Consider the following 25398-nt stretch of genomic DNA (forward strand, 5'->3'; position numbering starts at 1 on the left):
TCTGTGCAATCTGGGGAAGCCACTTGTATCTGCAGCCAATCAAGCCACGGTCTCCACCTCACTCCCAGTCTGGAGGACGGCAATCGGTGAGGCTGGCCAATCATGAGCTGCTGTGGCTGCCGAGGAAACAGCCTGCGGGAACCGCGCTAAGCCCGATCGAGGAAGTTTATGCCATGTGCCGGCCCGGATCAACGATGTTCCCTGCCACTTCGGCAAAGAAAGATGGAAAGCACCGCCTTATCGATAAGAAGCAGACGAAGGCCAGAAAACAGCCTGCTTGTCCGGTTCGAAGCGCCGTGCGTGTGTCACTGGAGTCTCGGTCTCGCGGGAAAATCTCGTCTCGGCTTCCTTGCCGGAACTCGTCAGGATAGTCTCCTGAACGCCGATGCGAGAGAAAGTCCCGGATAGTTTGGCCGTTATCTTCAGGAACTCCCGTCGTTTCTGAGTGCTGGGCAGTTTGCAGACCACTGCACAAGGTGCTGTCAGCGCTGCATCTGGCTTCCTGAGGCCGGAACACCGGCTCTCGAAAAAAAGAGGGTGGGAGCTATGACCTTTTAATCAGATCACAGGGCTGATCAGTGGCTGATTAAAAATATATAAAATTAATTTTGTAACCAGCACCGCGATAGATGAGCAGGTACGGGGTACAGACAGGATGTCCCCTGTTATCTCCTTCGCTTTGAAGCCTGCTTCGTTGCTTTTTCTTTCACCTCCCGCTAATAATCCCAAAATCTCAATGCCGGCAGCATACAGTCTCCCATGATAGGCACAGTAAAATCGTCCAAGGATTAACACAAAATTTTTCTTTTTTTTTTTACCCTTTCAGTTAGGCATGCCTACGATTTCTCCCGGCCCCAATCTCAGAGGGCGGCCGACTTGACACGTGTTTGTTTTAATCCTCCGTCCCCTAATCGACTTAGCAGAAGTCGGTCTAAAAAGTTCGCCGAATACGATGGGATTTTATCATGGCATTCACTTCGGATCGAACTCCTACGATATGCCACGATGCTGCTCTGGCAATCCGCTTAAAAGGTCGCAGTTAACCAACTAATTATATATAACTAATAGATCGGATGCGAAACCTGGTGATCGTTTCTCAACGAGAATTCACGGCGACGGAGACACACACGGAGAACTCCGAATATAACCACACAAGGCTCTTCAACTCCCTCAATCACTACGCTAAAAATCGACTAAGGATCGTGGCCGGCCCGCTGTGCGTCTTCGCTTCGGGGTGCCATTGCGGCTGAACGTCCCTCTCCTGATTAGTAATGACCGAAGTAAGACTTACGTCTCTTGTAAGTAACTAATTAAGTGTGCCGGGATCTTTCCGTGAATGAAGAGCTCTCGGGCTTCCATCAGTGGCGGCGCCATAGCATGACAGACTGACAGCTGGGCCATACTGCCTTTTATGTCAAATAGAGGCTGTCAAGCATTTTACTTGCCGGGGACTGAAGCTGCAGGTGCCAGCCTTGTGAGGTTCCTGAGTCTCAGCGTCCCCCCTTTTTCTTTTTTGGCCGCATCCCGCGATTCGTGTCGCTTGCGGACGTTGGGGTCCACGAGGTAAAAGACAACGGCGAGAGTCTAGACTTTTTCGACTCTTCAGCGCCGTTCCATTTTCGGTGTCCTGCGTCCCGCTGCTTCAACCATGCCAACGCTCAACAGAAACACCAGGTTGTCTTGTGTTTCCCAAGTCATTTCTATGGCGGGTTTGATTCCACCATCTGACAAAAGGGATGAGAAAGCATGTCAAAATACACTGCCTTCGCAAGAACGCAACCGAAGCTTGTGGCACTGTGCTGTTTGACCCAAGCCCAACATGTGGGAGGAATAATTTGCTTTTCTACCAATAATGACGGTGGATGCTTCGGTTCAGCCCCTGCTCCTCCACTGTGAGCGAGGGCTAGCCCATGCATCCTGTGTTTCACCTTTCCCTGTTTGGATGGGAAAGGAATCAGAGGGGGCCAAAGCAGCTTTGGACATATTTTGACGACTCTTTCCTCCGCGCCAGCCGCCAAGTCGTCTTTTTTTCTCCATTCTGTTCTATTTCTGCATTCGTCTTTCTTTTGTGCAAGATGTTGTGAGGGGAATACGTTTGCCTCGGTATCACTATATATTCATCACTCCTTTGATCTTGTTTATATCCCGACAATCCTTTTCTGGGATTTTTCTCTCATTCATTCCCCCCTTTTTGAAGGAGAACGGAGATTTAATTTCCAAGCCCGGACACTGAATCTCAAAGCATCCGTTCCAATATCCTTGTTTTACTATCCCTTCATTTCATCATATTTCTCCATAGCACCCACCCTCAACCCGGTTCCTGTGCGCTGACATCCGAGAGAAGCCTTGATCATGGCTGATATGGCTATACATCATACAGAGCCGGCTCTAACTCACCACCCACCTGCGAAGAGTGGTCAACAGGCCGACGCCGCATCGTCTACTAGCACGACATTCGATCACAAGGGGGCATCGCGTATGCCAACTTATATAAGCAGTGGCTCTGAAGAACGAGAAAGCAAGCTCCCTCAACAACTACTGTCCAGGAGATCAAGCATTGATATTGATGATTATTTTGTACGCATGACCTGCTCATTCTAACGGATGAATGTGACCCCCAATTGCTCGCCTTTAACCCGGGTTAACCATGACTGATGAGTAGGTTGGACCACGAAACCTCGATCGACATTCAAAATGGCCTACTTTCCTTCGATTGCACGGCAGTGTTATGCCGCGTATGATCATTCCTTTGATTTTAATGTCCGGTTGGGCCACCTTGATCACTGTCATTACAAAATTTGTCCATAAGCGTATGTCTTGCATTCTATGGTGTTCTGAAAAGAAGGCGAGCAAGATATGCTGATCCTATGGCTTAGTGGGAGTGTCGTCCATTTTACTTACTGTTCTCGGTTTTGTCGTCGGTCTTTCTCTTTCTCTTCGAAGTTCAACAGCATATGAAAGGTCTGGCCTCCAAAACTAATCTCCACATTTTTACTGTCACTGACATCGGTCAAGATATGCCGAAGGTCGAAAGTACTGGGCCCTATTGATGCAATCATCTCGAACATTGGCTCGCATCATCTGGATCCATAACGAAGAACGAGAGGGAGAAGAAGGAAAAGAAGATATATTGGCCAAATTGTACGTCTGATCGTGTGCGGTTTTGTTGGCTCAACGAGTCCCTCCTAACTCAGTTCTCAACTAGAACTGGGATTAACCTTATCGTCGCGTTTGCGGTTGCGTTGAAACATAAACTACGGTTTGAGCCTAATATCGCATACGATGACCTTGCCGACCTCGTAGGCCACTTGGATACATTTGCTAAGGAAGCCCATGACCCTAACGACTGCGGAACCCGAAGTGTTGGTGGCCTAAAGGCCATCGGACAATATCTTAGCGTCCCAATGGCAATTTCGAACCCGCGAAAAGCAATTAAGAAATCGAAGAAGCCTCTTGGAAACTTGCCAGTGGAGATCCTGTCATATTTATCTGCTTACGTAGATGAACTGATGAACGAAGGCAAGATTAGGCTGCCGGTTTACCAGTCTCAGGCCGGTAAGGATAAATATAGAGCTTCGAGGAGAGGTCTGGTGTTGACATGAAGAATCTAGGTACTGCTTTGTACGCTATGGAGGAGGTCATGACTGGCACGGAACGTGTTCTCAACACCCCACTGCCCCTTGCGTACACGATCCTTATCTCGCAGATCACATGGATCTACGTGCTCATTTTGCCATTCCAACTCGTTGAGGACTTGGGATGGATCACCATCCCAGGCTGTGTCGGTAAGGTTCATGTTCGCCAGTATTCCTAGCTTAGGAATGCACATCTTGCTCACATTTCCGATTTAGTCGCTACATACATTATCCAGGGTATCGCTGCCATCTGCGCCGAAATTGAGAATCCATTCGGCAATGATGTCAATGACCTGCCTCTCGACATCTTCTGTGAGCAGTTAGCGGCTGACCTCGATGTCATCACTTCCTCACCACCACCGAAACCTCAAGATTTTATCTCCCGGCGCAACAATCTCGTCCTTCAGCCTCTAAGTAAGAGTGGTGTGGATGCCTGGAGACAGCGCAGCATCGAGGACCTCCGTGCTGCATTGAAGGCAAAAGCTACGGTCGCGCCAGCAACTATGGCCATTTCAGGTTCGAGAGGGCAAGTATTGGGTGCAAATCGTATCAGTTCCGATGTGCCGTGAAACCATCCACAAATTAAACCACCCGACCCAACAAAAAAAAAAAGAACCAAAAAAAAGAGGATAAAAGTTCCAAAAGCCTTAAATTTTAACTGCATTACTGAAACTGACAATTCTTTTGGAATGAGGTGTTCATATATTTATTTGAGTGTCTGGATATATGACTGAAGGTCTATATCCCTTGACCTTGTGTCATTGTGTTGGCTGAGGCTGATATCGAGCGTGGAGTTTGAGATGGGAGTTTTCGACCAGTGGACCGAAACATACATATAGCCGCATAGCGTTTCTTTTGAACATAATTTAATTTCTTCGCAGTTATTCTGGTTTTCATATCAAGAGAAGTTTCTTGTTATGCCCCGAATATCAATGTAACCCCTCCCTCGCCTCACTGTCTACTCTTGAGCTCCGGATACCTTGTTAATATCAACGCGTTGTATAATAGCCCTTGCGGCACCTAGGGTTCTCGGGTAAACTCAGGAAGTCGGGTTTCTTTCCTAGTTGTTACGACGATGCGCCGCAAACGGAGATAGGGTGAAGCGATCACTCAGATTATCTTCTAGGCCCTATAGCCAAAAAATGGACAGGTCTTGCTGGGAGAGTGTTGTTCCGTACGCATTAAGGTGTTACTCTTCCGAATGTAGCTCCTTGCCTCTGGGCGCTTTATAGAAAAGCGACCTAGTAATGTGGGTTAATTGGACGGCTTGCTTATTTTGAGAGGGGGGAGGGGAGGGGAGGAGAAGGAAAAAAGGTTGTTCTCAAATGGGGCTAATACCTTTGTTGTGTTCTCAAGTCATGAGCCATCATTCAGAGAATTACTGTGCAAAAAGCTCTCTTCCCGTGCCTCCCACCAAGGCACCTAACCAGCTTCCCTTTGCCCTAATCTTCCACGCCACGCTTGAGCCTCCGTCTCCGCTTGAACCGCCCACCCACGAGCTCACGGCTGCAATTAGAGCTGCAGCATCGCCGTGAGGGACTCTGATCCATAGGGTATTCCGCGTCTTCCTTCTTGCCGATGCTGCACCAACGGGTAGGCTTTCGGCCTGGAGTTTTAATATATCAAAGGGTATGGCGGTACCCGAGAGGCCAAGGAACTGGGATAAGGCGGAGGTCAAATATGTTTTAGCGGTAAGGAGGTCAAGGGGTTCTGAATTGGAGCTGGGAGGTTGAGTTACCCTGAGATTTGATGAGAATGGGTTAGATATGAATTGCGGGTCGAGGTTCGTGCGAATGCTACATACAGCTCGAGATGTATATACGCCCATTCTGGTTTACGGGAGATGAACGTGATCGTTGTGTCGGGTGTTTTCTTTTTACCAGCCCCCTCGGCTGTACTGTTTCTCTTCCTCTTCGCCATGTCAATGCTGTCGCTCGTCAATTTTGATATTGGCTTTATTATCGTGTTCAGATGAGGCTTTTCAGTGGGCGCAAATATGCCGTTTGTAAAGTATCGGGCTATCGCAGCCCTTATAGCCTGCTGGGCATTTGAGTGTGGTGCCCCCGGCGTCACCAGAGCGATATGCTCGGTTCAATGGGCTTCGCTGCAATCCCCGACCAAAGGAGCGGTGCCGCCAGAAAGGTTTGGGACGCGACACAGGCTTTCCAGCAGCAGAAACCAGAGAATCACGTGCCTATTATCAGAGCTTATTTTTAGGCTAGTCTGAATTAGGCTAGCGGAGTGGCTTGGAAGCTGCAAGCGGGTGGCTTCCGTTAGCCGAACTCAATTCCAAAACTCTGATCAACGACTCATCAACACCCACGAACTCCGTACGGAGTACTCCGTACACAGCGCGGAATGCTGGACACGAGTCATTCTGAAAATCCCGTTTTCTTTGTTCTTATGGAGAATTTTCCGTTTGAAAATTCCGCGAGTGATTCGATTTATTTTTCTTTCTTGCCGGTCTTTATCGATTTTGTCGACCTCCAACGCGGAACTCGATGTTGCCGCAAAAAGCATCAATATACCGTGTATAATATATACCTACCCCCGGGAAGGTGTTTCTACAAAAAAGCCTACGCCATTTCTCCAGAGTAATGCCCTGCCTCGTCTCCAGATCCCTGATTTGTGTTGTCCGCGGAATGTAAGCCGTGTGGCTAGCTGGCTAGCCATTCTGTCCCTGAGCTATATGGGGGCTTTTAGCGGAATAAAGAAAGGCTGCCTCGTGGCATTTTACAACTTCTATGACTTTCTTCCTAAATTTATATGGATCTACCTGTCAATGCCATTCAACCGAAACATACAATGGCATCAAGACGAGGTAGCAGGGTAGATTCTATTACGGCCCCCCAATCACTTGTATATCAATGGACAGTGGATTGCTTAGCCAACGCATTTTAGCTGGTATTTGCCTCAATGAATGGGAATGAAAGGACTCTATTCCCCTATTGCTAAGCCATTGAAGGCAAGACAGGACTTAACGGTTTCCAGCCATCTCGGATCCTTTTTCCTCTTTCCTTCTTACCTTCTTGTCCTCGTTCGCTTTTTTTCTTTTCTCTTCTCCGTATCGCTTCGTCTGCTTTTACTAATCAGTAAAATTATATCTTTTGTGATAACCCATTTTTAGTTCTTCTAGTGTACATTATCTTGTTAAACGCTTGAGCAGGACTCAAAACTTTTGCACTTCTTTCTATTACGTCTTAAAAGACAATCCACCAGTGGCAGGGTTCGAAATTCACTGCCAGAATGGAGACTCCAACACCCACAGCGCCTGTGGCTCCCGTGGTCCGTAAATCGCCTCAAAACTCTACAAACAGTACTTCAAAGGACAAGAATGGAGATCAGCCAGAGCAAACTCGTAGGTGACAAAGGAAAATTCAAGGTTTTGATGAATGCTAATCTATAATTATAGAGAAAAAAGCCCCAAGGAAAAATAGTCAGGACGCGCAGAGCGCAGACAATATTACATTACCGGTGCCATCACAATGCCATTGGTCGTTGCATAATCTGCCGGATATCTTGTATCAGCTGAACCCGACAGACGGAGCTGCTCGAAAAAGTGATCCGGTACAATTAAAGCCATCTCCCTATTACGGTCAAGCACCAATCCGAGTCTTCGATATCCTGCCAGATAGAATCTCGTCAAACGTTGAGGATTGGCGTGTCGAAGCGTGGCTACGTTTAGATAGACGCATACGCCTTAAGGATATTACTGCTAGAATGGCTCCGGATTTCGCGATGACAACCAATGCCTTGCAGCAGCGGAACGTACGATTTCGCCAACTATTCAACATTGTCTCCTGGGGCAAAGGTAACAAGCTTACAGAAAATCATAGAGAAAAAATCCATAAGATGTTAGAAGAGCGAGGCATTGACCTTAGCCTTAATACAACCCGGGGTATAACCCCAGGCCTCATTGATCCCAATGACCCTGGCAAAGGGAGGATTCCCTTTGATAAAAATTACTTAAAAAATATCCAAGACCAGGAGGAGAGAGCCAGGAAAAGGGCAGCAGATAATGCGAAGAACTCCGCAGCAAGCTTCGAGGTCAAGACGACGCCAACTTCAAGCCCGATCACGAGCTGCGTCGGTTATACTGCTGGCCAAAACGGATATGCTGCGAATTCTCCTTCGGGTTACCCCGAATTCTCGGCTGCTGCGCAAGAAAATAAGGGCCATAACGAACAATGCGATGAAGATACTGAAGGCTCCAACAACGCTTATGCCGATGATATCAATGAAGATGGAGGCAACGAATATAAAGGCGACGAAGCCAATAGAGCCGATAGAGATCGCAGGTATGGCGCCAACAGTGAGGGAAGCGATGGCGGAGACGCCAGCCAATATAATGAAAATGAAGGGGGTGATGAGGACGGCGATAGTCACGACGACAAGCCTAAAACCAATGGCGACGAGCCTGAAGAGTCGTCTGGGGATGAAACCGATAGCAGCGATGACAGCGATTACGCTCCGGACGATGACGACTCCTCGAACAAAGCGAAGGCGAGCAACAACCACCACGTGGCAGGAAAGCACCTACTTTCCACGGGCGGCAAAAGACTTCCTGGACAAACAGATAATAAACAGATAGTCATCAAACGCAAGGCCCGGGATGAGCATTATACGGGGGCTGGTCCTTCGAATAGCGCGAACCCGGCTCGAAAGAAGCAAAAGTTGACATTGCTTGAAGAACAACAACAAGCAGCTCATCAGATTGTATCCTGCCCACAGTGCGATCGGCAACTGAAACTTAAAGATGTTGAATTTCACATCCAGCGTTGTCGAGGAGGCTTCCAGGGGCTCAAGAAAGTGCAGCCACCACGAAGTCTGCCAACTCCGTTACCGGCACCGAGGAAGCAGCCAACTAATTCTCAGATGCCCGGACACGCGCAGCTACCACAGGTTCGGCCAATTCATTTCCCAGCACCCAGCCGAGTAAGACATCTACAAAGTCAACCAGCTGCAGAAACGCCAAGGGCACAAATGTTTGCTAGAAGGGGATTTAAAATTCTTAAACCCCATGGTCAATCAATACAGTCAGCTCAGCCAAAACGGAAGCGTGAGGAACCACACGAACCGGATGCTGAGAGATGCAAGCGCCAGCGACAGAATGTTCAAAATCCCGAAAAGCCACCCTCTCCAAAGAAACCTGCAAACGAGATTCCGAATCGCCCAGAGCCACAAAATCTCACAAAGGCCAGAGACCTCACCGAAGCCGAAGAAACTGAAGAAACTGTTTGGGGCACCTTCGTATGGAAACACACAGGTATCAATACTCTGAATCCGCCAACAGAGATGCCCCCGCTGGTGCCTGATGAACCTTATATCTCGGCCTCTCCCTACGCCAACTATGTTCTCGAGGAACGAATGAGGTGCCTACTACCAGTCGCGGGAGCTCTTGAACGTGTGCTTGGAACTGCTATACAAATCAATTGGTCAGAGTGGTTGAATCTGCGAACTACCTACGATCCTCGTCGCCAAGAGAACATCCTCCACGAAGATCAGGAAATGTTAAAAGCGATCCTTACGGAAAAGGAATATTTGACCTTGATGTCTTTGTTCGGGAAATCAAAAGATATACCTTGGCCTGACGAAGTTGGGAAACCAAAGGATGCATCTTGGCTAGACAAGGAATTAGAACATAGCCTTGGGCAAGATGAGTTCGGGAAATCAGAAGAAGGGCCTTGGCCAGACGAGTCCTGACGATGCTATACAACATCACTGCTTCACTACTTTACTAACAGGGCTGGTCCCTACTCTGCCGATGGTGCCAACGAATTTTCTCATCTGCGTGGATTCAATTTTGAGTCGAACGATCGAATTGTTTCCTCGACAAAAAGTCCTTTGAGTGCTTGTGCTGTTTTTCCGACTTCTGTTCCTTGATTGTCATACTATTTTTCTTTTTTTTTTTTCCCTTAACTTTGTCTTGCTGTGTTATGTTATGTTACATTTGGTTTGGTGATTGGTTGCTGCTGTTGATATGCAGGAAGTCGATTTAAGGTTAACTAAGTACGGGACCGAAGCGTTGCGGGGACTGGAGACGTGGCGACCAATGTTTTTTGAGATATTTGAACTTCTTCTCTTCGACATCTTCATTCTTCGAGTTTGCATGTGTTTCTATCCCTATTATTCTTATCATTTACTAACTGAAAAGAAAACCCCCCAAAAAAAGGACACTGTTTTTATTTATTTACAGGAATCTTAAACCGATATCATGCTGCCAGTGATTTTGTCAAAGAATGGCCTTGTTCCGCAGCACGGTGTGCTTGGTGGCTCTCACATTGCTATATCAATCCATCGCGGGTTTAATATAATAGCTTTGGGGTTGAAGGGAATTACCTGCTTCCTGTCTATAGCTTAATCAATTGAGATTAAGTGTTCCTCTATTCAGGACGGTGAAGGGTTCCATCTACCAAAGGACCATAGATAACTCAGGTCTGTTGAGTACCGTGCAATATGCCTATGCGGACCGGAAAGCATCCTAATGTTCAGTGCAAAAATGGATTATATAGATGTAATCTTCAATTGCTGCTCAATACGTTCCATTATTGAGCTAGTATGTTTGGTTTCACTGGATAATTGGATATACCCCCGGACCCAAGTTCATCCACTTCACTTAACGAAGATGTTTTGAGTGAATTATCTCAGCAACTCCCCAATACATATGATATCAAGCGAGGAACATTCCTCAATGCCCCAGCCTTATAATTTTTAAGGGGCTGCTTGATATCCACCCCTCTCTTCCATATCTTGCCTCCGACCTAATCCCATTACCACTAACCAGCTTCCTTCCACACATAACCTGCCACTTAGTCTTCTTCCCAACCGCTTTCTTTCTCTCACTTTCACAGCATACCGTCATTCTCTACCTTTCCTCCATACCTCACTCTTGAGCCAACCATCTTTTATCTTGCTAGAAAGATTTCATCATTGTGATAAGTCTGTTGCTTTCCATTTTTTGCGAAAAGATCCCATTGCGTCAGCGATTATCTCAGCTATAATACAGCGCGACATGGCAATCGAACTGAGGTATGAGAGTGAAGCGTCTCCTTCTGCCTCAGAATATGGAGCGTCCCTCTTCAGCATTGATTCCATTGGGAAGAGACCTGCATATTCTGGCTTTACAACCCCTGGATCTACCAGGGACGTGAACCAGCAAGCCGACATAACGTCAAATCTGGCTGCAAAAAACTTGGCTCTGTTGTGTAAGACTCCTCCCCTCAACTCTTGCATTTATCCCCACTAATCGAACTTCACAAGCTTTTGGATCCTATTTTGACGCAAATCTCTTTGGATTGAACCATCGATGTCACCGTAAGTAGTGTCATTGCCCCCTCAATCACCTCTCCCTGAGATAAAGGCTGATTCCTCCCTTTAGATGATATCCTTCCGGATAAGTTTCATACTTGTTCGCATCCATACCACTCGTCATACAATGAAGGCAACCTCCCTCTCCTTCTCTTTAGACTGGAGGCCCCAAAAGAAAGCCACTCAGAGCCGATCGGATACTTGGTGGAGAATGGCAAAGTTGTTTTGGACTACCAAGGTAATCCTGTGCGAAACTTCCCTTTTCTACCGCGATACATCTCCGTTAAACCGTCCGGGTGGCTCGTCGAGTTTTGGATGCGATCGGATACCCGTCTCACTTACCGAGACATCAAAGCGAGAATGACGGCCAAGAATGAAGAGCTTCCTTCGGATAATGTTTTGAACATGAGGCGTGAACGTGATGCTCGCAAGCCGCTAGGCTTGTCTTGCTGGACAGCTCGTCGTGGGGGCATTACCAAGGCCGAACTCGAGCGTGTTGAGCGGTTATCGTCAGAAAACGTCAAGTATAACACCTCTCTAAAAGTGCGTTTCGACCTCCAACCTGCGGCACTTGAATCAAGGTCCTTCGATCCAAATGCGATGCCACAGTATTATCCGTTGGACATCTTCTTGGACCACCCTAATGAACTCCATAATGCGGGTCATCGTTTGGAAGATAGCATCGAGCTCCTATTTAGATTGCAAGTCTTAGCGTCAGATCTTGGTCTGAACGATTGGAAAGACCTACCAGAAAATGAATTGCCCCAGTGGTGGCCCAAAGCGAAGGGCAAGGCCAATGCAGACCTGACAAGTGTAAATCAGAGCCAACTGTCTTCCGCGTCTGGGTCAGTCCTTTCTACACCCAGATCAGTATCCAAGCGACGCATGAGCTGGAAGACGCCCCCGAAATCCAGATTGTCAGTTGCTTTCACCGCTGAGACCCCTGAATGCCCAACGCAGTCCGCAAGCCCTTTTATGAACGCCATTTCTCCATCGGCCGACTTCTTCACTGGCGATACCGTGGGAGCGACCGGTTATACAGATCAATTCGACACCATTGCTCATCGTACGGACATAAACAATGCACTGGCTGCCAACTATTCCGAACTCGGTATGCATCAACCTCTGCAAGGACTTGGGGTCCATCAGCTGTGGACGTCTCCGATCAGCGGGCTGAACGGCCAAAACGTCGAAATAGCCACGGCATATAATGAGTCCACTGTCGTATCCAGACAAGCCAACTTTTTCCCTGCACCTTTTCAAGGCTGCCTGGACGACTATCATCTCTTCGATGGACCATACATCTCTGGCTATTCGACCCCGTACAACCAAGCTGCTTCCACCGAGCATCTCGACAATATCGCGATGCAAATCGACCAGCGCTGTCGGGCCTCGAACTATCCCCAGGGCATCAACAAATTTAGCCCTTCACCTTCGCAATTTCGGGCCCCCTCAAGCCTCTCCATTCGCCGCAACCATGCTCACAAGGTGAACACGAGCACTGGCGAGATCATGACTCGCAACAATCCGTTCCCATGGAGAAGACACCAGCGTAACATGTCTTCACAGCGCTCTTTCGAAAACTTCCTTAGGGACAACCTTCCCTACTAGGAATATTCGAGATTCGAATGTTTTAAAGGAATCCCCAGGTTTCGAAAAGTCTTCTGCGCAATCATGTTCCACCGGAGAGGCGTATAGGCTGCATGAAAAGAAAAGGAAAAAAGAGGAAGAAAGATTTTTTTTCTCTAGGACCTGCTTGGCTTTTCTACCTTTGCTTATGGTTCCATTTGTTTCCATGTTGATATTTTTTGACCTTTTTGCCTTCACATTTATGTTTGAGGACGGTTACTCCCGGCCCTTCTTGCTGGGTTCTATCCCTGGTTCTACCTCTTGGCTCCGGTCCTTCCCGTGGTTCTTCATTTCTCATTGCTTATTGGGTGCTGATCCCAGCCCTAGAAGAGACACGGAACTTTCAGTAACTTTCACCTGGCATCACAGCGCCCTTTTCCCTGTATTCATGCCCTTGATGACTTGACTTGACGCGCTCTAAGCCTTTTTCTGCTTCTTTATCTTGTGCTTTTCCCACTGAATTTTCTTTTCTTTTCTTTTTTTAAATAAAAAAAGAAAACACCTAGATTGATACTTTATCCCCTGTATTCGGGTTCCCATGGACCTCACTTTCATTCTGAGCTTCATATATGTATTCTTCTCTAGATTCAATGCCAGTAGGTCTTCAAATATTCTGATTTCTAGTCAGCGACCACAATTTCTATGTACGCCGGTATTGCTAAATGAGTAATATACTATCGAGTGAAGAGAAACCCGCGGCAACACCACCTTCGTCACTGTCATCGGCCTTGGTTCTCATCAGCCACCCTCCCTGCTCGTTGCGCATAACCTTCCCAGTCTCATTATTCCACAATATTGCGCCAAAAATACCCAATTCACCGACAACATTACCTGTCAGTACTTCACCATCACTACGAAGTGCAACGTTCTTAGCTGCGCTCGGTGGCTGGATGAGTTCCATCAGAATCCACCCCTTCCAGTCCTTCTCAGGCATGGCGCGTAGAAATCCCGGGATTGCCTCGCGGTAAATGTTGTTCCCACCGCCTTCGCGCTGGGGTTTGAGAACGTGCTTTGCTGCAGTAGATGGGTTGAGGGCTAGATCTTGCCCCTGCCCGGAGGTAGAGATATCATATTGTGGAGCGAAAGTATCGCGTATTTGCTTGATGGTTTGAGGGTCGGCGTTGGGGAGGAATCGGGCCAAATGATCGGGTCCGGTCGGCTGAGCGAGGACCTGTTGGACCTTCTTGCATCCCGATAGTTGGTTGAGGACTGTGGGGCATTTGATTGCTGCTGAGCGTTCGAGGTGAGTACGCGCCTCCCATGCGCTTCCGTCTTGGTAGTCTCTAGGTCCGTAGAAACCCCGGAGGTAGATAGTGGTGACCTCAAAGGAGACTGATGGGGCATATGGTGGGGCATATACCAGCGGGCGAGATGGGTTGTCTTGGGGGACAGACGTCAACCGTAGGACATCTGTAGTGATAACGCGGAAAACGGGTATTTTATGGAATTGTGTGAGACGAGTTGAGAGCTCATGTTGGTCAAATATATTCCGCTCCCCATCTTGAACCACAAAAAGAATGCACAGAGGCAGCGACGGTGATGATTTGGAGCATCCGTAAGCTTCGTGAGCGGCGGCAAGTCCTGCAGCGAGAGTCGCAACCGCCTTATTCTCTGGAATGGAATTCTCTTTCAATAATTGATGTGGTGGGTATGCAATCGGAGTTCCCGGTGGGCAAGAGAGAAGATCCGAATGCATCTTGCTCACAAGGCATGAAAGCCCGCCAAAGGATGACGAGATGGTATTGAATTCCACTTGCTTTAGAGATGGTTCAGTGCTTCCTTCTGGGGTGTGAAGCATATAGTCTGACCTGAAAAGGCCCAATGATAATGGCTGGACATAACCTTCTTGTTTAACGGCCTTGTGGACTTTCCATAAATTGGCAACAAAATCATCGACATCGACGAGGCTAAAACATGGATTTGGTAAGTAACATCTAAGTTATCCAGAAAAGGGCGGTATTCTCACTCTTCGATAATTTCCCCTAGCCATGCTTCATCTGCAGTGATCGCAGCATACAGCTCGTTATATGCTGTTTGAACGGAAACCGCTGACTGATAGCAGGATCTTGGGAAGAGGCTCGGGAACAATGTCACCGGCGCATTTGTTGCCAACACAGCATTAGAATCAGATGCCTTTGATACTAAGTCTGGAGATGGTCGGACAGTCAGTCCGTGATGTATCGTCCAGTCTTTCACTGTGGCTACTAAATACCGCCTTTGCTCTGGAGAGAGCTCCGGCGGATAGGTCGCATATACCGATTGGTCCATATTTTCTTTTTTTCTTTTCTTTTTTTTTGGCTTTAGCGGACAGGATCGCCCACTTGTGTCTAAGGAGAGTCACAATTTAAAAAATACAATTTTATACTTGATCAAGAAGAGAAGAGACAGAGACAGATATCTACATCACTGATCAAGTGAAGATTCGGCGCAACCGTGAAAGAATATATTGACCCAGGATCGAGGGGAAGAAACTGGGACGATTATTCAGCGCCCCGCTTGGTCAAGCCCCGAGGATTGCTAAGCCGACTCCGTCTCGACAACGACGCCCGGCGGGTTGGAGAATTTCAACACGAGGTTCTCATGCTTTTCAAAATATCTAAAATGGACCTCATTGTTACAGCATATTCCAGGGTGAGACCTACTGAGATTCTCTTACACTCAACTAACAGTGCCCTCCTGCCCCGAAAGCCCTGAAGGGACAAGGAATGACGACCGGTTATTGCAGAAAACTTAATTATGTAGGACTGGGCTGAGGACACCCTGACAGGGCCTGGAAAGGGAGCGTGTGAAATTGATACTTTGTCCTTTCCTAGAGTGATGGATTTGACCAAGCTACGCGTATATAAACTGGATAGTACTCTGTACTGCGCTGATGTGTATGTAAACAACCTCTCTGTACTCTGACTAGCAAAGTAATGGAGTGAAGATGCTTTCCAGCACGCATATCGTGAGTATAACTTCAAGTCGGTATCCCAGTCATGAAGACAGGATAATGCTGGGCTCAGACCAAAAAAGGTGACAACTACTAGTTACGAGTTAACTATGGAGTTGTTAGGACGTTAACACCATCTAACTGCTCTAGAGCCTGTTTCCCAAGCGATGTCAACGTGATTTTTCCAGGCCAAAAATAGGGCATCATTTTTCTGTGATTTCTCCGCAGTGATATTGCGCGCCAAATTGAAACCTTTCCACATACCTCCGCAGTCAACTGCTTAACTTGTTAACGAGTTGGCTAGCAGTGACTTTGTTAACTTCTTCCTTGATAGATATTTCTTTTTCCAGTCTAGCCTCCTATCTCTTCACACACAGTCTTACAAGCGCACCCCGCCTGTTCACTGCTGTTGCTGGCAGGGATTGTGCTTCCCCGTGTGGGCTTTGAAGTCCAATTCTGACACGTTCCAGGCCAACTAACTAACTGGGCCACGAAGCAAGTAGCGTGCTTCCCACGTGCTACTGTACATCACAGGTACCTAAACTATCTTATCTCTCACGTGATAAAGGCGGTGGACTTTCTAACTATTCTGCTGGCGCTTACAGTCCAAGATCAGCAAAGGGAGGGAGATACAAGTAGGTCTCTGACACTCTGTGCCCATCTTACTCCTGCCAACAGATCCTTACTGGAAATATCTTTTCCGGCTCATTCAAATGAGTACTGACAAGCCTACGCGAATTAGACAGCCTTCTCGTCTCCCTCCAGAAACCCGCAATTCCCACGTGTCTGCGCCCACTCGATTGACGAGGTGTCGGCTTGCAATGTCTTCAGTTTAGCGGTCAATCCCTTGACAAGGCCTCACCGATGGGTTTCATAATGGAAAAGAATCCACTGGAGAATAAAGACCCTTTCGATTGGTCAATCGACGAGGTGGTTGCATACCTCTGTCGCGCCTCATTTGACTCTTGGAGCCATTCCAAGATTCCCCCGCCTCGGCCCGCGCCTGAAATTTTAGAAAAAGCTCTACGCGAGAATGATGTCACCGGCTATGTTCTACTGACAGAGATAAACAAACAAACCCTCTCTGAAGAGTTTGGGCTGAAGTCTCTTGGCCAGCGAGCCACGATCGTTCGAGCAGTCAAGTATCTCCAGGGGACATCCCCAAAGTATAACGAATATGTTGGCCAGTTGAGCTCAGCAGATATTATTCCAGATCCTCACGCGTCGAGTGGAAATCCTACGCAATTATGTCCTTCTAGATATGATCAGCAAACCCCAAGCGTTGCACGTCCGACGACCCACCCTCAAAGACATTCGCTGCCAGCCACTCCTTCGACCCTTACCTCTCTTCAACCCAGCACCTCTGTCTTTGTTGAAGCGTCAACGCACAACGCTGAGAACACTTTCTTCCAACCAGTTAGTTATGAAGTAGCAGATCACATTCCAATTTCAAAAGAGAGCCACCCTCCTTCGAGGTCGAAAGTGCGATCGCTTTCAACCCTAAATGATTCCGAAGCAAATACACGCCATGACGAGCATTATATTATAGATAAAAATGGGAAGAAACGGCGCAAATTAAACCTCAGCGCTCTGACAACTCAACAAAGTGAGTCCCAGCAGCTCCAGAGACGCTATTTCGACCACAGAAAAATGTCGATTTCAGGGGTATTTTACCCAGACAACACTATCAATGAGGATGAGAGCGGGGAAGATACGTTTTGCATCATGGCGCCTGATTCCTTACCCACTGGCAACCGGCTTTTTGTAAACCAAAAAATGCAATACTACCTTCGACAAAGACCTCAATACCTAAAAACTAAGACAGGAAAACCCGCCATTGCCGTATTTCCCTACCGCGGCTCATCGGCGGTACAAGGTGATTCCCAATTCTTTTCCTTGTTTGTCAAAAATGGGAAAAAGGTCAACGTCACCAGAGAGAACATGTTTGACTGGCCAGAGTTCGACCTAGGAAGTGACAGATTGCATTATTTACTTGCCAAATATCCGCCCCGAGGGGAACAGGATGCATTACCAGCCTATGGCGATTCCGCGTCTGAAGGCGACTACGATTCTGAAACTTGGAACGAGATTCAGGAGGAAATCGAGCAAAAAAAAGATAGCTCAAAGCGGTCAACGGATCTGTCTCCAGCAGCCGTTGACGCTATTATTGATGTTTGTATTGCCGACTATATTAGCAAGTGGCACCTTAAAAAGCGGCCAATCGAGGAAAGAAAGGCGAGGCGATTGTGGCGCCGCGCAAGGGCGAAACGAACTAGACTAGCAGACATTAAAGCTGCTTCTAGTGAAATTGCACACCTGGACCACCGTCTAAAGGAAATCAGAAAAGCGATTAAAATGTCTCCCTGGTCTCAGGCTAAAGACGTACAACTCCAGTGCCAAACTATGGAACAGACCGTTTTTCAACGAGAATTTCAAAAATGGACTATTACTGTGTTGGAAACTGAAAAATGCCCACCAAGGATAGCCAGCAGTTCCAAAGCTTCCCGGCCAAGGCCCCCGCGGCATATTCAGCTGCCAGATGATGAGGAGTCATTAGGTTCTGACACTGAGGATAGTGGCAATGATACCGACGATTTCGTTGTTCCGGATGATGAGCCACCTGGTCATGGTCAAAGACCTGCTGATGCACTATTGTCATCGTCACCCTGTCCTACTATTGAACCATCTGACGACCAAGACACCGTTTCTCCCAGGAAGCAAGTGAGATTTCGAGGGGACGGTAGGGGGCACGCCGGCAATACTGTCGCAGGCCGTGTTGAAGGTTCCTCCTCACTCCCAAGCTCACGTAACCTTGTTGGGGTTGAAATCGTGGATCTTACACGAAGTGACAATGAGAACGGAAGCAATATCAACACCAGTCGAGAAAGGATTGCTGTTCACGTGCGTACACCACCGATGAGCAGTCATAGGCGAGACGCTTCGTCATCACGCCTCCTTGATGACTCTGAAGGTTCGACGAGTGCATCAATCTCATCTATAGCTTCAACACTAGTCGCTGATCTGGATTTGGATCACATCATGAGCCTCACCACTGAACAGCTCCAATTACACCGAACACATTTGATGGCTTGGTATGCTCATTACATGGGTGAAGAGGACAGAATAGGTTTAACCCGTATTTTCAACACTAAATCTTTCAGATATTTGAAAAGCATCGTGTACAAGGGCCTGCAAAACTTGCTGGAACATCGTACTACAATTCCTGGCACCAGCGCCAAAGATTCTAAGCTGTATCTGAGAATGACTGTGATGTATATCTCTTGGATCGTGCGCAGGAAAATAATCGCAGAAAAGGGCATAAAAAAGCAGGATATTGAGCACTCAATGCGCAAGAAGAAAACCCGCCACTTTCTTTCTCTTGTCGCTGATATTCTACGGACTTATCCTTTTAAGAAGTCGAAGGGGCAGGAAGAAAAGGATTCTTCTACAGAAGCTAGCGCTGAGATGAAGACTAACTTGGACGATGAGCCTGACGGCTCTCCTAGGGACGAAGATGGTTTACCCAACTCTACTCATACACCACATCGGAAAAGAAAGCGTGCCGTGAAGCAAAGCCAGGAGGCATTGGATACTCAGAAGAGCGCGCAACGCCGAGTTAAGCTTCAAGAACAACAACAACAGCGTCTCCTTCAACGACTTGGGAGCTCAGGCGTGGCCAACAGCGATCCTGAACGGCAGGCTGTCAGTTTCGATGAACCAGTTATCTACCTAGATCCGCACATCGGTCGCCTTGTCAAGCCTCATCAGCTACATGGAATGCAGTTTATGTGGAGAGAATTGATCAAGGATGATAAACGACAAGGCTGTCTTCTAGCCCATACTATGGGGTTAGGCAAAACAATGCAAGTGTAAGTAGTTGTGATCTGTAGCAGGGTCAACATGCCCTACATTTGCTGACTCGGCTTAGTATCTCGTTTCTTGTCACGATTGCAAAGGCTGCGAATTCTCCAGATCCGGAGATTAGAAAACAAATTCCGGACTGCTTTCGCGAATCTCGCACTTTAATTCTGTGTCCACCATCCTTGATTGAAAATTGGTCGGAGGAGTTCATGAGGTGGCTACCACAAGACCCTGCAACAAAACGGAGCCTCGGTCCCGTGAGGAAGGTTTTATCAAATATTCAGTCCCGGGAACGATTGCAGGAAATCGCCGCATGGTATACAGAAGGTGGTATTCTTCTGATCAGCTACGATATTTTCAGAAGTTTAGTGCATAATGCTTCGACAAAACGCCGACCTCGCCCACTCGAGCCAAACCAACACGAGAGTGTGAAACAACAACTGCTTAATGGGCCAAACATCATCATCGCCGACGAAGCGCACAAGATGAAAAATAGAACCACCGGAATCGCCGCCGCCGCTTGCGGTTTTAAATCCAAAAGTCGGATTGCCCTCACAGGTTCTCCCCTTGCAAATCACCTCGAAGAGTACTATGCGATGATTAACTGGATTGCACCTGGATACCTCGGCGATTTCGTACAGTTCAAAGCCAAATACATTGAACCCATCGAAGCGGGTCTATATGTCGACAGTACCCGCGCCGAGCGCCGGGAATCTTTGAAGAAACTCCAAGTGCTGAAAAAGGACCTGGATCCTAAAATCAATCGCGCCGATATCTCAGTCTTGGCAGGCGACCTTCCACCAAAAGTGGAATTTGTCATAACTATTCCCTTAACTGCCCTCCAGGAAGAGGCGTATAAACTATACGTGGAGACCCTGATGGATACCGGAGACGATGTAGCGAGCACGCGTGTATGGGCCTGGCTCGCTATCCTCTCTCTTCTATGTAATCATCCGTCGTGTTTTATGGAAAAATTGCTGGGGAAGAATATCGACAAAAGGGCTAAGGCATTGATTCAAGATTCAGAATATGAAAGCTTTCCCGAAGACACTCCTGCCACCCAGGATTCGAGCCCTGAAGATACCCCCGTTACTCAAGTTTTGGCCCCCGAAACCATCAGTAAACTTAAACGTGTTTTCGACGGAATTAATGATCTCAAGTCCACTGCACATTCTCATCGTGCGGCGATGCTAGATCAAATTATTAAACAATCAATTAATGCTGGCGATAAAGTGCTTATATTTTCTCACAGCATACCAACTCTTAATTATATTGAGGATGTTTTAAAGGTAAACCGCTGGAGATACTGCCGCCTGGACGGGACTACACCTATTACTAACCGTCAATCTGCCACAAAATCCTTCAACAAAATTGATTCACCAATGCAGGTATATCTGATATCGACAAAAGCGGGCGGTCTTGGTCTTAATATTCCTGGCGCTAATCGGGTTGTTATTTTCGATTTTGCATTCAATCCAACTTGGGAGGAGCAAGCTGTTGGACGTGCATATCGCTTCGGACAAAGGAAGCCGGTGTTTGTTTATCGCTTCATTGCTGGAGGCACGTATGAAGACATTATGTATAACAAGACTGTCTTCAAGACCCAACTGTCTTTCCGAGTGGTCGATAAGAAGAACCCCATACGATATGCGACTAGGTCTAAGAAGGCATACCTCTTCCCGCCAAAGGAAGTCAAACAGCAAAGCGTTACTGAATTCATAGGCAAAGATCCAAAGGTCCTCGATAAGATTTTGGAACAGCCTAACTTTGTTCGAAAGATCACTCTCACTGAAACTTTCCAGCGTGAGGATAATGACAATTTGACTCCGGAGGAGGAACAAGCCGTTCAGGCAGAATTGGATGACGAAAGGCTTAAACGTAATGACCCTGCCGCATGGGCACGAAAACAGAGTGAAAGACTGAGGCAAGCCGAGGCCATGCTGCCGATGGAGCAACCATACATGTTTAACAACAATGCTCCCTCCTCTCAGCTACCTCCCAGGATGACAATGCAGAGGCCTACCATCTTGTCCATGGGATTTTCTGGCCCAGACCCCCGTCCTCCCTCAGGTGATGTGAACCCCAATATCCTTTTCACTGCTCCTAGTTCCTCAGCCCCTCGATATGGTCCCCCAAACCCGGGCTCTGGGCCTCCTCCTTTACAGCCTGATACCAGTTTGTTTGCAACTCCTTCTTCACAGCCGCCTAATTCACGATTTGCAACTTTCACATCGTTATCAACCAATCTTCCTATTCCAGTACGGCATAGCGCGCCTCCGAGATCTCCTACCAACACGACCCCCGTACCACCGGATGCCAACCTTTCCAACCCTGTGCACCAAAATCCCTTGATAAGTCCAACTAGTGCACCTAGCACTGCGCCCCCTACCCCATCGGTGGCCAATATTGCAGGTTCCAATCTACCTAATCCTTTGATCCACCCGGCTGGCGCATCTAAAGTTGTGACGCCCCCGCTGTCAACAGCAAGCATTGCTAATTCTTCGCACCCTAATGCACCGCAGCTTATGCGCCCACCGGTCAATGAGCCAAATGCGCAAACGAGAACATCGACACTAGCTTCAACCACCGAAGCCAGCAGGGAAGGTCGACCTCCTGCCAATTTTGCGGCAGCCACGTCGAATGTGCCAGTGACCCCCAATCAGCCACCCAGCAAAGCTGCTACATTCGCCAAAACGAGTACTCCCTTGAGACCTGCCAACCCCCCAGCAGTTACAACGACCACGCAATCGGCAAGCAATACTTCTACTTCTAGCATGCCTGGTATCCCTTCCAAGCCTACCAATCCCTCGACTAATTCACCAAGCATACCGGCATTGAGTTCCTCGCAGTCCTCCATTAATGTTGGTATTTCTGCTAAACCCATCGCTCACCCGGCCAAGCCACCGAACACGCCAGCAACAACATCCACACAGTCACCCAGCAATGTTGCTACACCTACCAGGGCGAATGCCCCATTAGAATCCTCCACCGACTCACCAGCAAATTTACGGGGCGCACCAGCAGCTACACCAAGTAATGATCCTGACTTTGCCAAATCTGATGTTCCAAGCAATCCGTCTTCTCATTCACCCAAGAAAAGTCGCCCCGTTGGTTTTGACGGTGCGGATGAAAGAGAGCGGGAAAGTGGAGATGACTCTGACTTGGTTGATAACTCCCCAAAGACACCCACTATGGAGGAAGAATCTACTCGCTGTGCAACACAGTAGATTGCGAACTTTTCTCAAACCCGAAAAAGTTTGTCCTATTTCGCTGTGATTTTGTCTTCTTCAGATCGCTTTAACGGGAAGCTTTTCCCAAATTTCTCTTGCCGGATCTGCGATGGCCATTTTGCGCAATAACTGCAAAGGAAGCGAGTGGCATACTTAGGTGTTTGTCTCGTGTAGGGCTAGTTACCAGTCCCTTGTCGTTTCTGTCTTATTTCTTTAGTTCGTACTGATCTGAGATGGATAGGTATGAGAATTGGAAAATGGGAAAGGGAGAAGGGAAAAGAAATTGATTCAAATTTAGAATTCCTCCATTTTTATTCTCTCTCCTTTGGCGTACATGGCATTGTGAGCTTGATTCGATACCCCTATCTCCCAAACTTGATATGGCATGGAGTTTTACAGCATGCAGATTATCGGTTGATCGGGATAATGCTTGAATTAGGCACGCTCAGGCATTGTAACTTGTTATTTAACTATTGCGACAAAGAGGTTTGCTTTTAAATTCGGTTGTTCCTGTTGCGCTGGGGACACCGTACTACGTGTGTAGGCACTGGGCTACTCGCTGGTCTCGAGACAGTAGCTATTGCACAAAAAAGCAAAAAAGGTCATTTAACGATTCCATTGATGCATCTCATATTCTCAACAAGCCGGCAGTATGCATGAAACCCCTAGCATTCCTACAGACGCTGCCTACATATGCTAAACTTTCTCCTTCAAAAACTTCTCTAAAAATTCCAATATCTCTTCAGTTCCCGGCACTAATCCCGGTGGGCACATAATGTATCCATGTGGTGCACCGGGCACAATTTTCACTATTGCTTCGCCACCAGCCATCTGCCATTTTGCACTCATGAAAATAGTATCGTCAAGAAGGACATCTTCAGTTCCGCAGGTGAATACTGCAGGAGGGAGTGATTTTCCCGAGGCGGTAAGGGATAGAAAATCGAAATATAATGGGGAAATCTTAGGGTCTTTGGGATCGGAAGCGGGACTCTGAAGGAACGCGTTCTGTAAATGGACGTAGTTAGTGTGGAGAAGCTGCGATTGGTGGGGAAATCAAACAGAGGAACATACGGTAGAATGGGTCATGGATTCGCGGTCGATAACGAGTGCTGGGCTACGCTTGAAAGTATATGTTGTCGGTGTGGATGAGAGGTCGAATACACCAAAATGGAGGAGCAAGCCTTTGAATTTGAAATCAGAGTATTTCGGGTTTTCATGAGAAAGGAGGTGTAATGCCGTCAACGCTGAAAGATGGCCTCCAGCAGACTGAAGTAGCAAAAGTTAGATGCATTCACCCCATGGTTGTTGTCAACGCAATCAAAGACGGGGGATGTCGCAGTTACCTCTCCGCCCATAAACTTCAGAGGCGCGCCAAATTCTTTTTCAGCATTCTCTACGAGCCACTCCGCAACATCGTAGCAGTCTTCTGGCCCGGCAGGGTAGGGATGTTCGGGTGCAAGGCGGTAGCCCACTGATATAGAGACGAGATTGGCAGCATCCGTATAATGCTTCAGCAGGGCATCTTGGCTGAAATGGCTTTGTTAGCCGACGGAGCAGGTAGAATGTTTAAGGTATTCGTGTAGCCTTACGATTCCTCGTCCATCAAAACCCACCCACCGCCGTGAATATGCAAGAATACTCCTGACGGCGCAGAGCTGCCCTCCGGTTTAATTATTCTGCATGGAATATTTCTTCCGGGTTCGCGAGAAGGAATTGAGAATGACTGAGCGCAATCTAACAGAGCTGACGGGGGCATTGCAGTCTCGCCCCTAGCTCTCATTTCACGGAATGTTTGTGCGCCGACCTTGAGATCAGGAGAGAAAGAGGCAGCAAAGTCACGGTCAGCGCAATTGGCAGGGAACAATCTCGAAAATAAAAAGACTAAGAAGACGAAGCTCCGTCATACCTCCCACCATCTCGGCTTGCCATCCGCCATGCTCATTATGTGTTGGTTGACTGCATGGCTGGCTGGAGGAATCGCGCTGGGCTGGAACTTGGAGACATTAAGAGAGACGTCGCTTTCAAATACCATGGTAACAAGGGAGAAGTAGAACAGGGTAGTTATATGTTAAAGATTTTGTTTGATTCTTGCTATACTTAAAGCTCAGGCCGACAATCTTCACATAAGAGTCCAATCCGTCCGGCGACAGGGAACCCAAGACAACAAATGAGGAAATTCAGGAGAAATATTCATTCTCCTTATATAGTGGCCTGTGCGGAGGGCGGGTTGCTCATGGTGCCGCCCGATCCCGCCATTTCCTCTCGATATCTAGGCTCAGCCATCCGCATTGCAGCCCTATCTCTATGCACAAAGGGGTCGTCGGTACGTTGGATCCGAAGCTCCAACATGCACCATCACCGTCAATACGGATCCACCAGGTTCCAACATTGGAAAAAAAAAAAAAGAAAAAAATTACATATATATATATAAAATTGCAGAACCGGCTATTGATCGTTGGCTCCAAGGGAATCTCAGCCTCGGCTGTGGGTTGTCAGCCCTGGATGCGAAGAAAAAGGTGAAGTGGTTTTAGTTCACACTCAGAATGACTAACTCTCTCACTTAAATCTTCACAAAGATGAGCGCCAAGGCTGTGTGTTTTACCACTGGAGTAGACGGGGATTCGTCGGTGTGATGCTGTTTGACTCAAATCCAACAAGCAGTGTGTGTGACAATTCATGTCGACATTCAGATAAAGGACTAGCATCAGTAAATATTATAGAAGATACATTACAAAATATTAAATCAAGGGCCAGAACGCACTGTTAGCCATGTGTTCCACCAACTGAAAACGAATCTAGAAGA

The 25398-nt window shown here is 47.6% G+C and overlaps 7 protein-coding genes across 7 annotated transcripts; 4 read left to right on the plus strand and 3 right to left on the minus strand.

Annotated features, from left to right (window-relative positions):
• Positions 1-2352: 2352 nt before the first annotated feature.
• Positions 2353-4321, plus strand: D8B26_005795 (uncharacterized protein; the record flags this gene model as incomplete). The annotated part of the gene is made up of 7 exons (XM_003069342.2): positions 2353-2577; positions 2663-2810; positions 2877-2961; positions 3016-3141; positions 3206-3555; positions 3612-3785; positions 3852-4321. 7 exons carry the CDS (start codon positions 2353-2355, stop codon positions 4202-4204), a joined length of 1461 nt encoding a protein of 486 aa, XP_003069388.1. The 3' UTR covers positions 4205-4321.
• A 692-nt stretch (positions 4322-5013) lies between these two features.
• D8B26_005796 (uncharacterized protein) lies at positions 5014-5555 on the minus strand (the record flags this gene model as incomplete). Its single annotated transcript, XM_066124997.1, has 2 exons — positions 5014-5374; positions 5440-5555. 2 exons carry the CDS (start codon positions 5553-5555, stop codon positions 5014-5016), a joined length of 477 nt encoding a protein of 158 aa, XP_065981078.1.
• Positions 5556-6881: 1326 nt separating this feature from the next.
• On the plus strand, positions 6882-9919 carry D8B26_005797 (uncharacterized protein; the record flags this gene model as incomplete). The annotated part of the gene is made up of 2 exons (XM_003069344.2): positions 6882-6993; positions 7048-9919. 2 exons carry the CDS (start codon positions 6882-6884, stop codon positions 9336-9338), a joined length of 2403 nt encoding a protein of 800 aa, XP_003069390.1. The 3' UTR covers positions 9339-9919.
• A 728-nt stretch (positions 9920-10647) lies between these two features.
• D8B26_005798 (uncharacterized protein) lies at positions 10648-12554 on the plus strand (the record flags this gene model as incomplete). The annotated part of the gene is made up of 3 exons (XM_066124998.1): positions 10648-10840; positions 10896-10949; positions 11014-12554. 3 exons carry the CDS (start codon positions 10648-10650, stop codon positions 12552-12554), a joined length of 1788 nt encoding a protein of 595 aa, XP_065981079.1.
• A 539-nt stretch (positions 12555-13093) lies between these two features.
• Positions 13094-14891, minus strand: D8B26_005799 (uncharacterized protein). Its single transcript, XM_003069346.2, has 2 exons — positions 14539-14891; positions 13094-14479 (listed from the first exon to the last, which is right to left on the minus strand). The coding sequence occupies exons 1-2, from the start codon at positions 14838-14840 to the stop codon at positions 13231-13233; spliced, it is 1551 nt and encodes a 516-aa protein (XP_003069392.1). The 5' UTR covers positions 14841-14891; the 3' UTR covers positions 13094-13230.
• Positions 14892-16380: 1489 nt separating this feature from the next.
• Positions 16381-22592, plus strand: D8B26_005800 (uncharacterized protein; the record flags this gene model as incomplete). Its single annotated transcript, XM_003069347.2, has 2 exons — positions 16381-19373; positions 19433-22592. The coding sequence occupies 2 exons, from the start codon at positions 16381-16383 to the stop codon at positions 22590-22592; spliced, it is 6153 nt and encodes a 2050-aa protein (XP_003069393.2).
• Positions 22593-23291: 699 nt separating this feature from the next.
• On the minus strand, positions 23292-24627 carry D8B26_005801 (uncharacterized protein; the record flags this gene model as incomplete). The annotated part of the gene is made up of 5 exons (XM_003069348.1): positions 23292-23600; positions 23667-23861; positions 23939-24122; positions 24185-24399; positions 24502-24627. 5 exons carry the CDS (start codon positions 24625-24627, stop codon positions 23292-23294), a joined length of 1029 nt encoding a protein of 342 aa, XP_003069394.1.
• Positions 24628-25398: the final 771 nt, after the last annotated feature.

Source organism: Coccidioides posadasii, chromosome 3, assembly GCF_018416015.2.
Source record: "Coccidioides posadasii str. Silveira chromosome 3, complete sequence".
NCBI classification, from domain to species: Eukaryota; Fungi; Ascomycota; class Eurotiomycetes; order Onygenales; family Onygenaceae; genus Coccidioides; species Coccidioides posadasii.

What these genes read in the sequence shown, in the direction of transcription:
- D8B26_005799 (XM_003069346.2), bottom strand. Translation starts at nt 14,840, where the DNA reads ATGGACCAATCGGTATATGCGACCTATCCGCCGGAGCTCTCTCCAGAG. An exon ending in CTAGGGGAAATTATCGAAGA is followed by an intron (nt 14,480 to 14,538) that starts GTGAGAATACCG and finishes TCCATGTTTTAG; the next exon opens with CCTCGTCGATGTCGATGATT.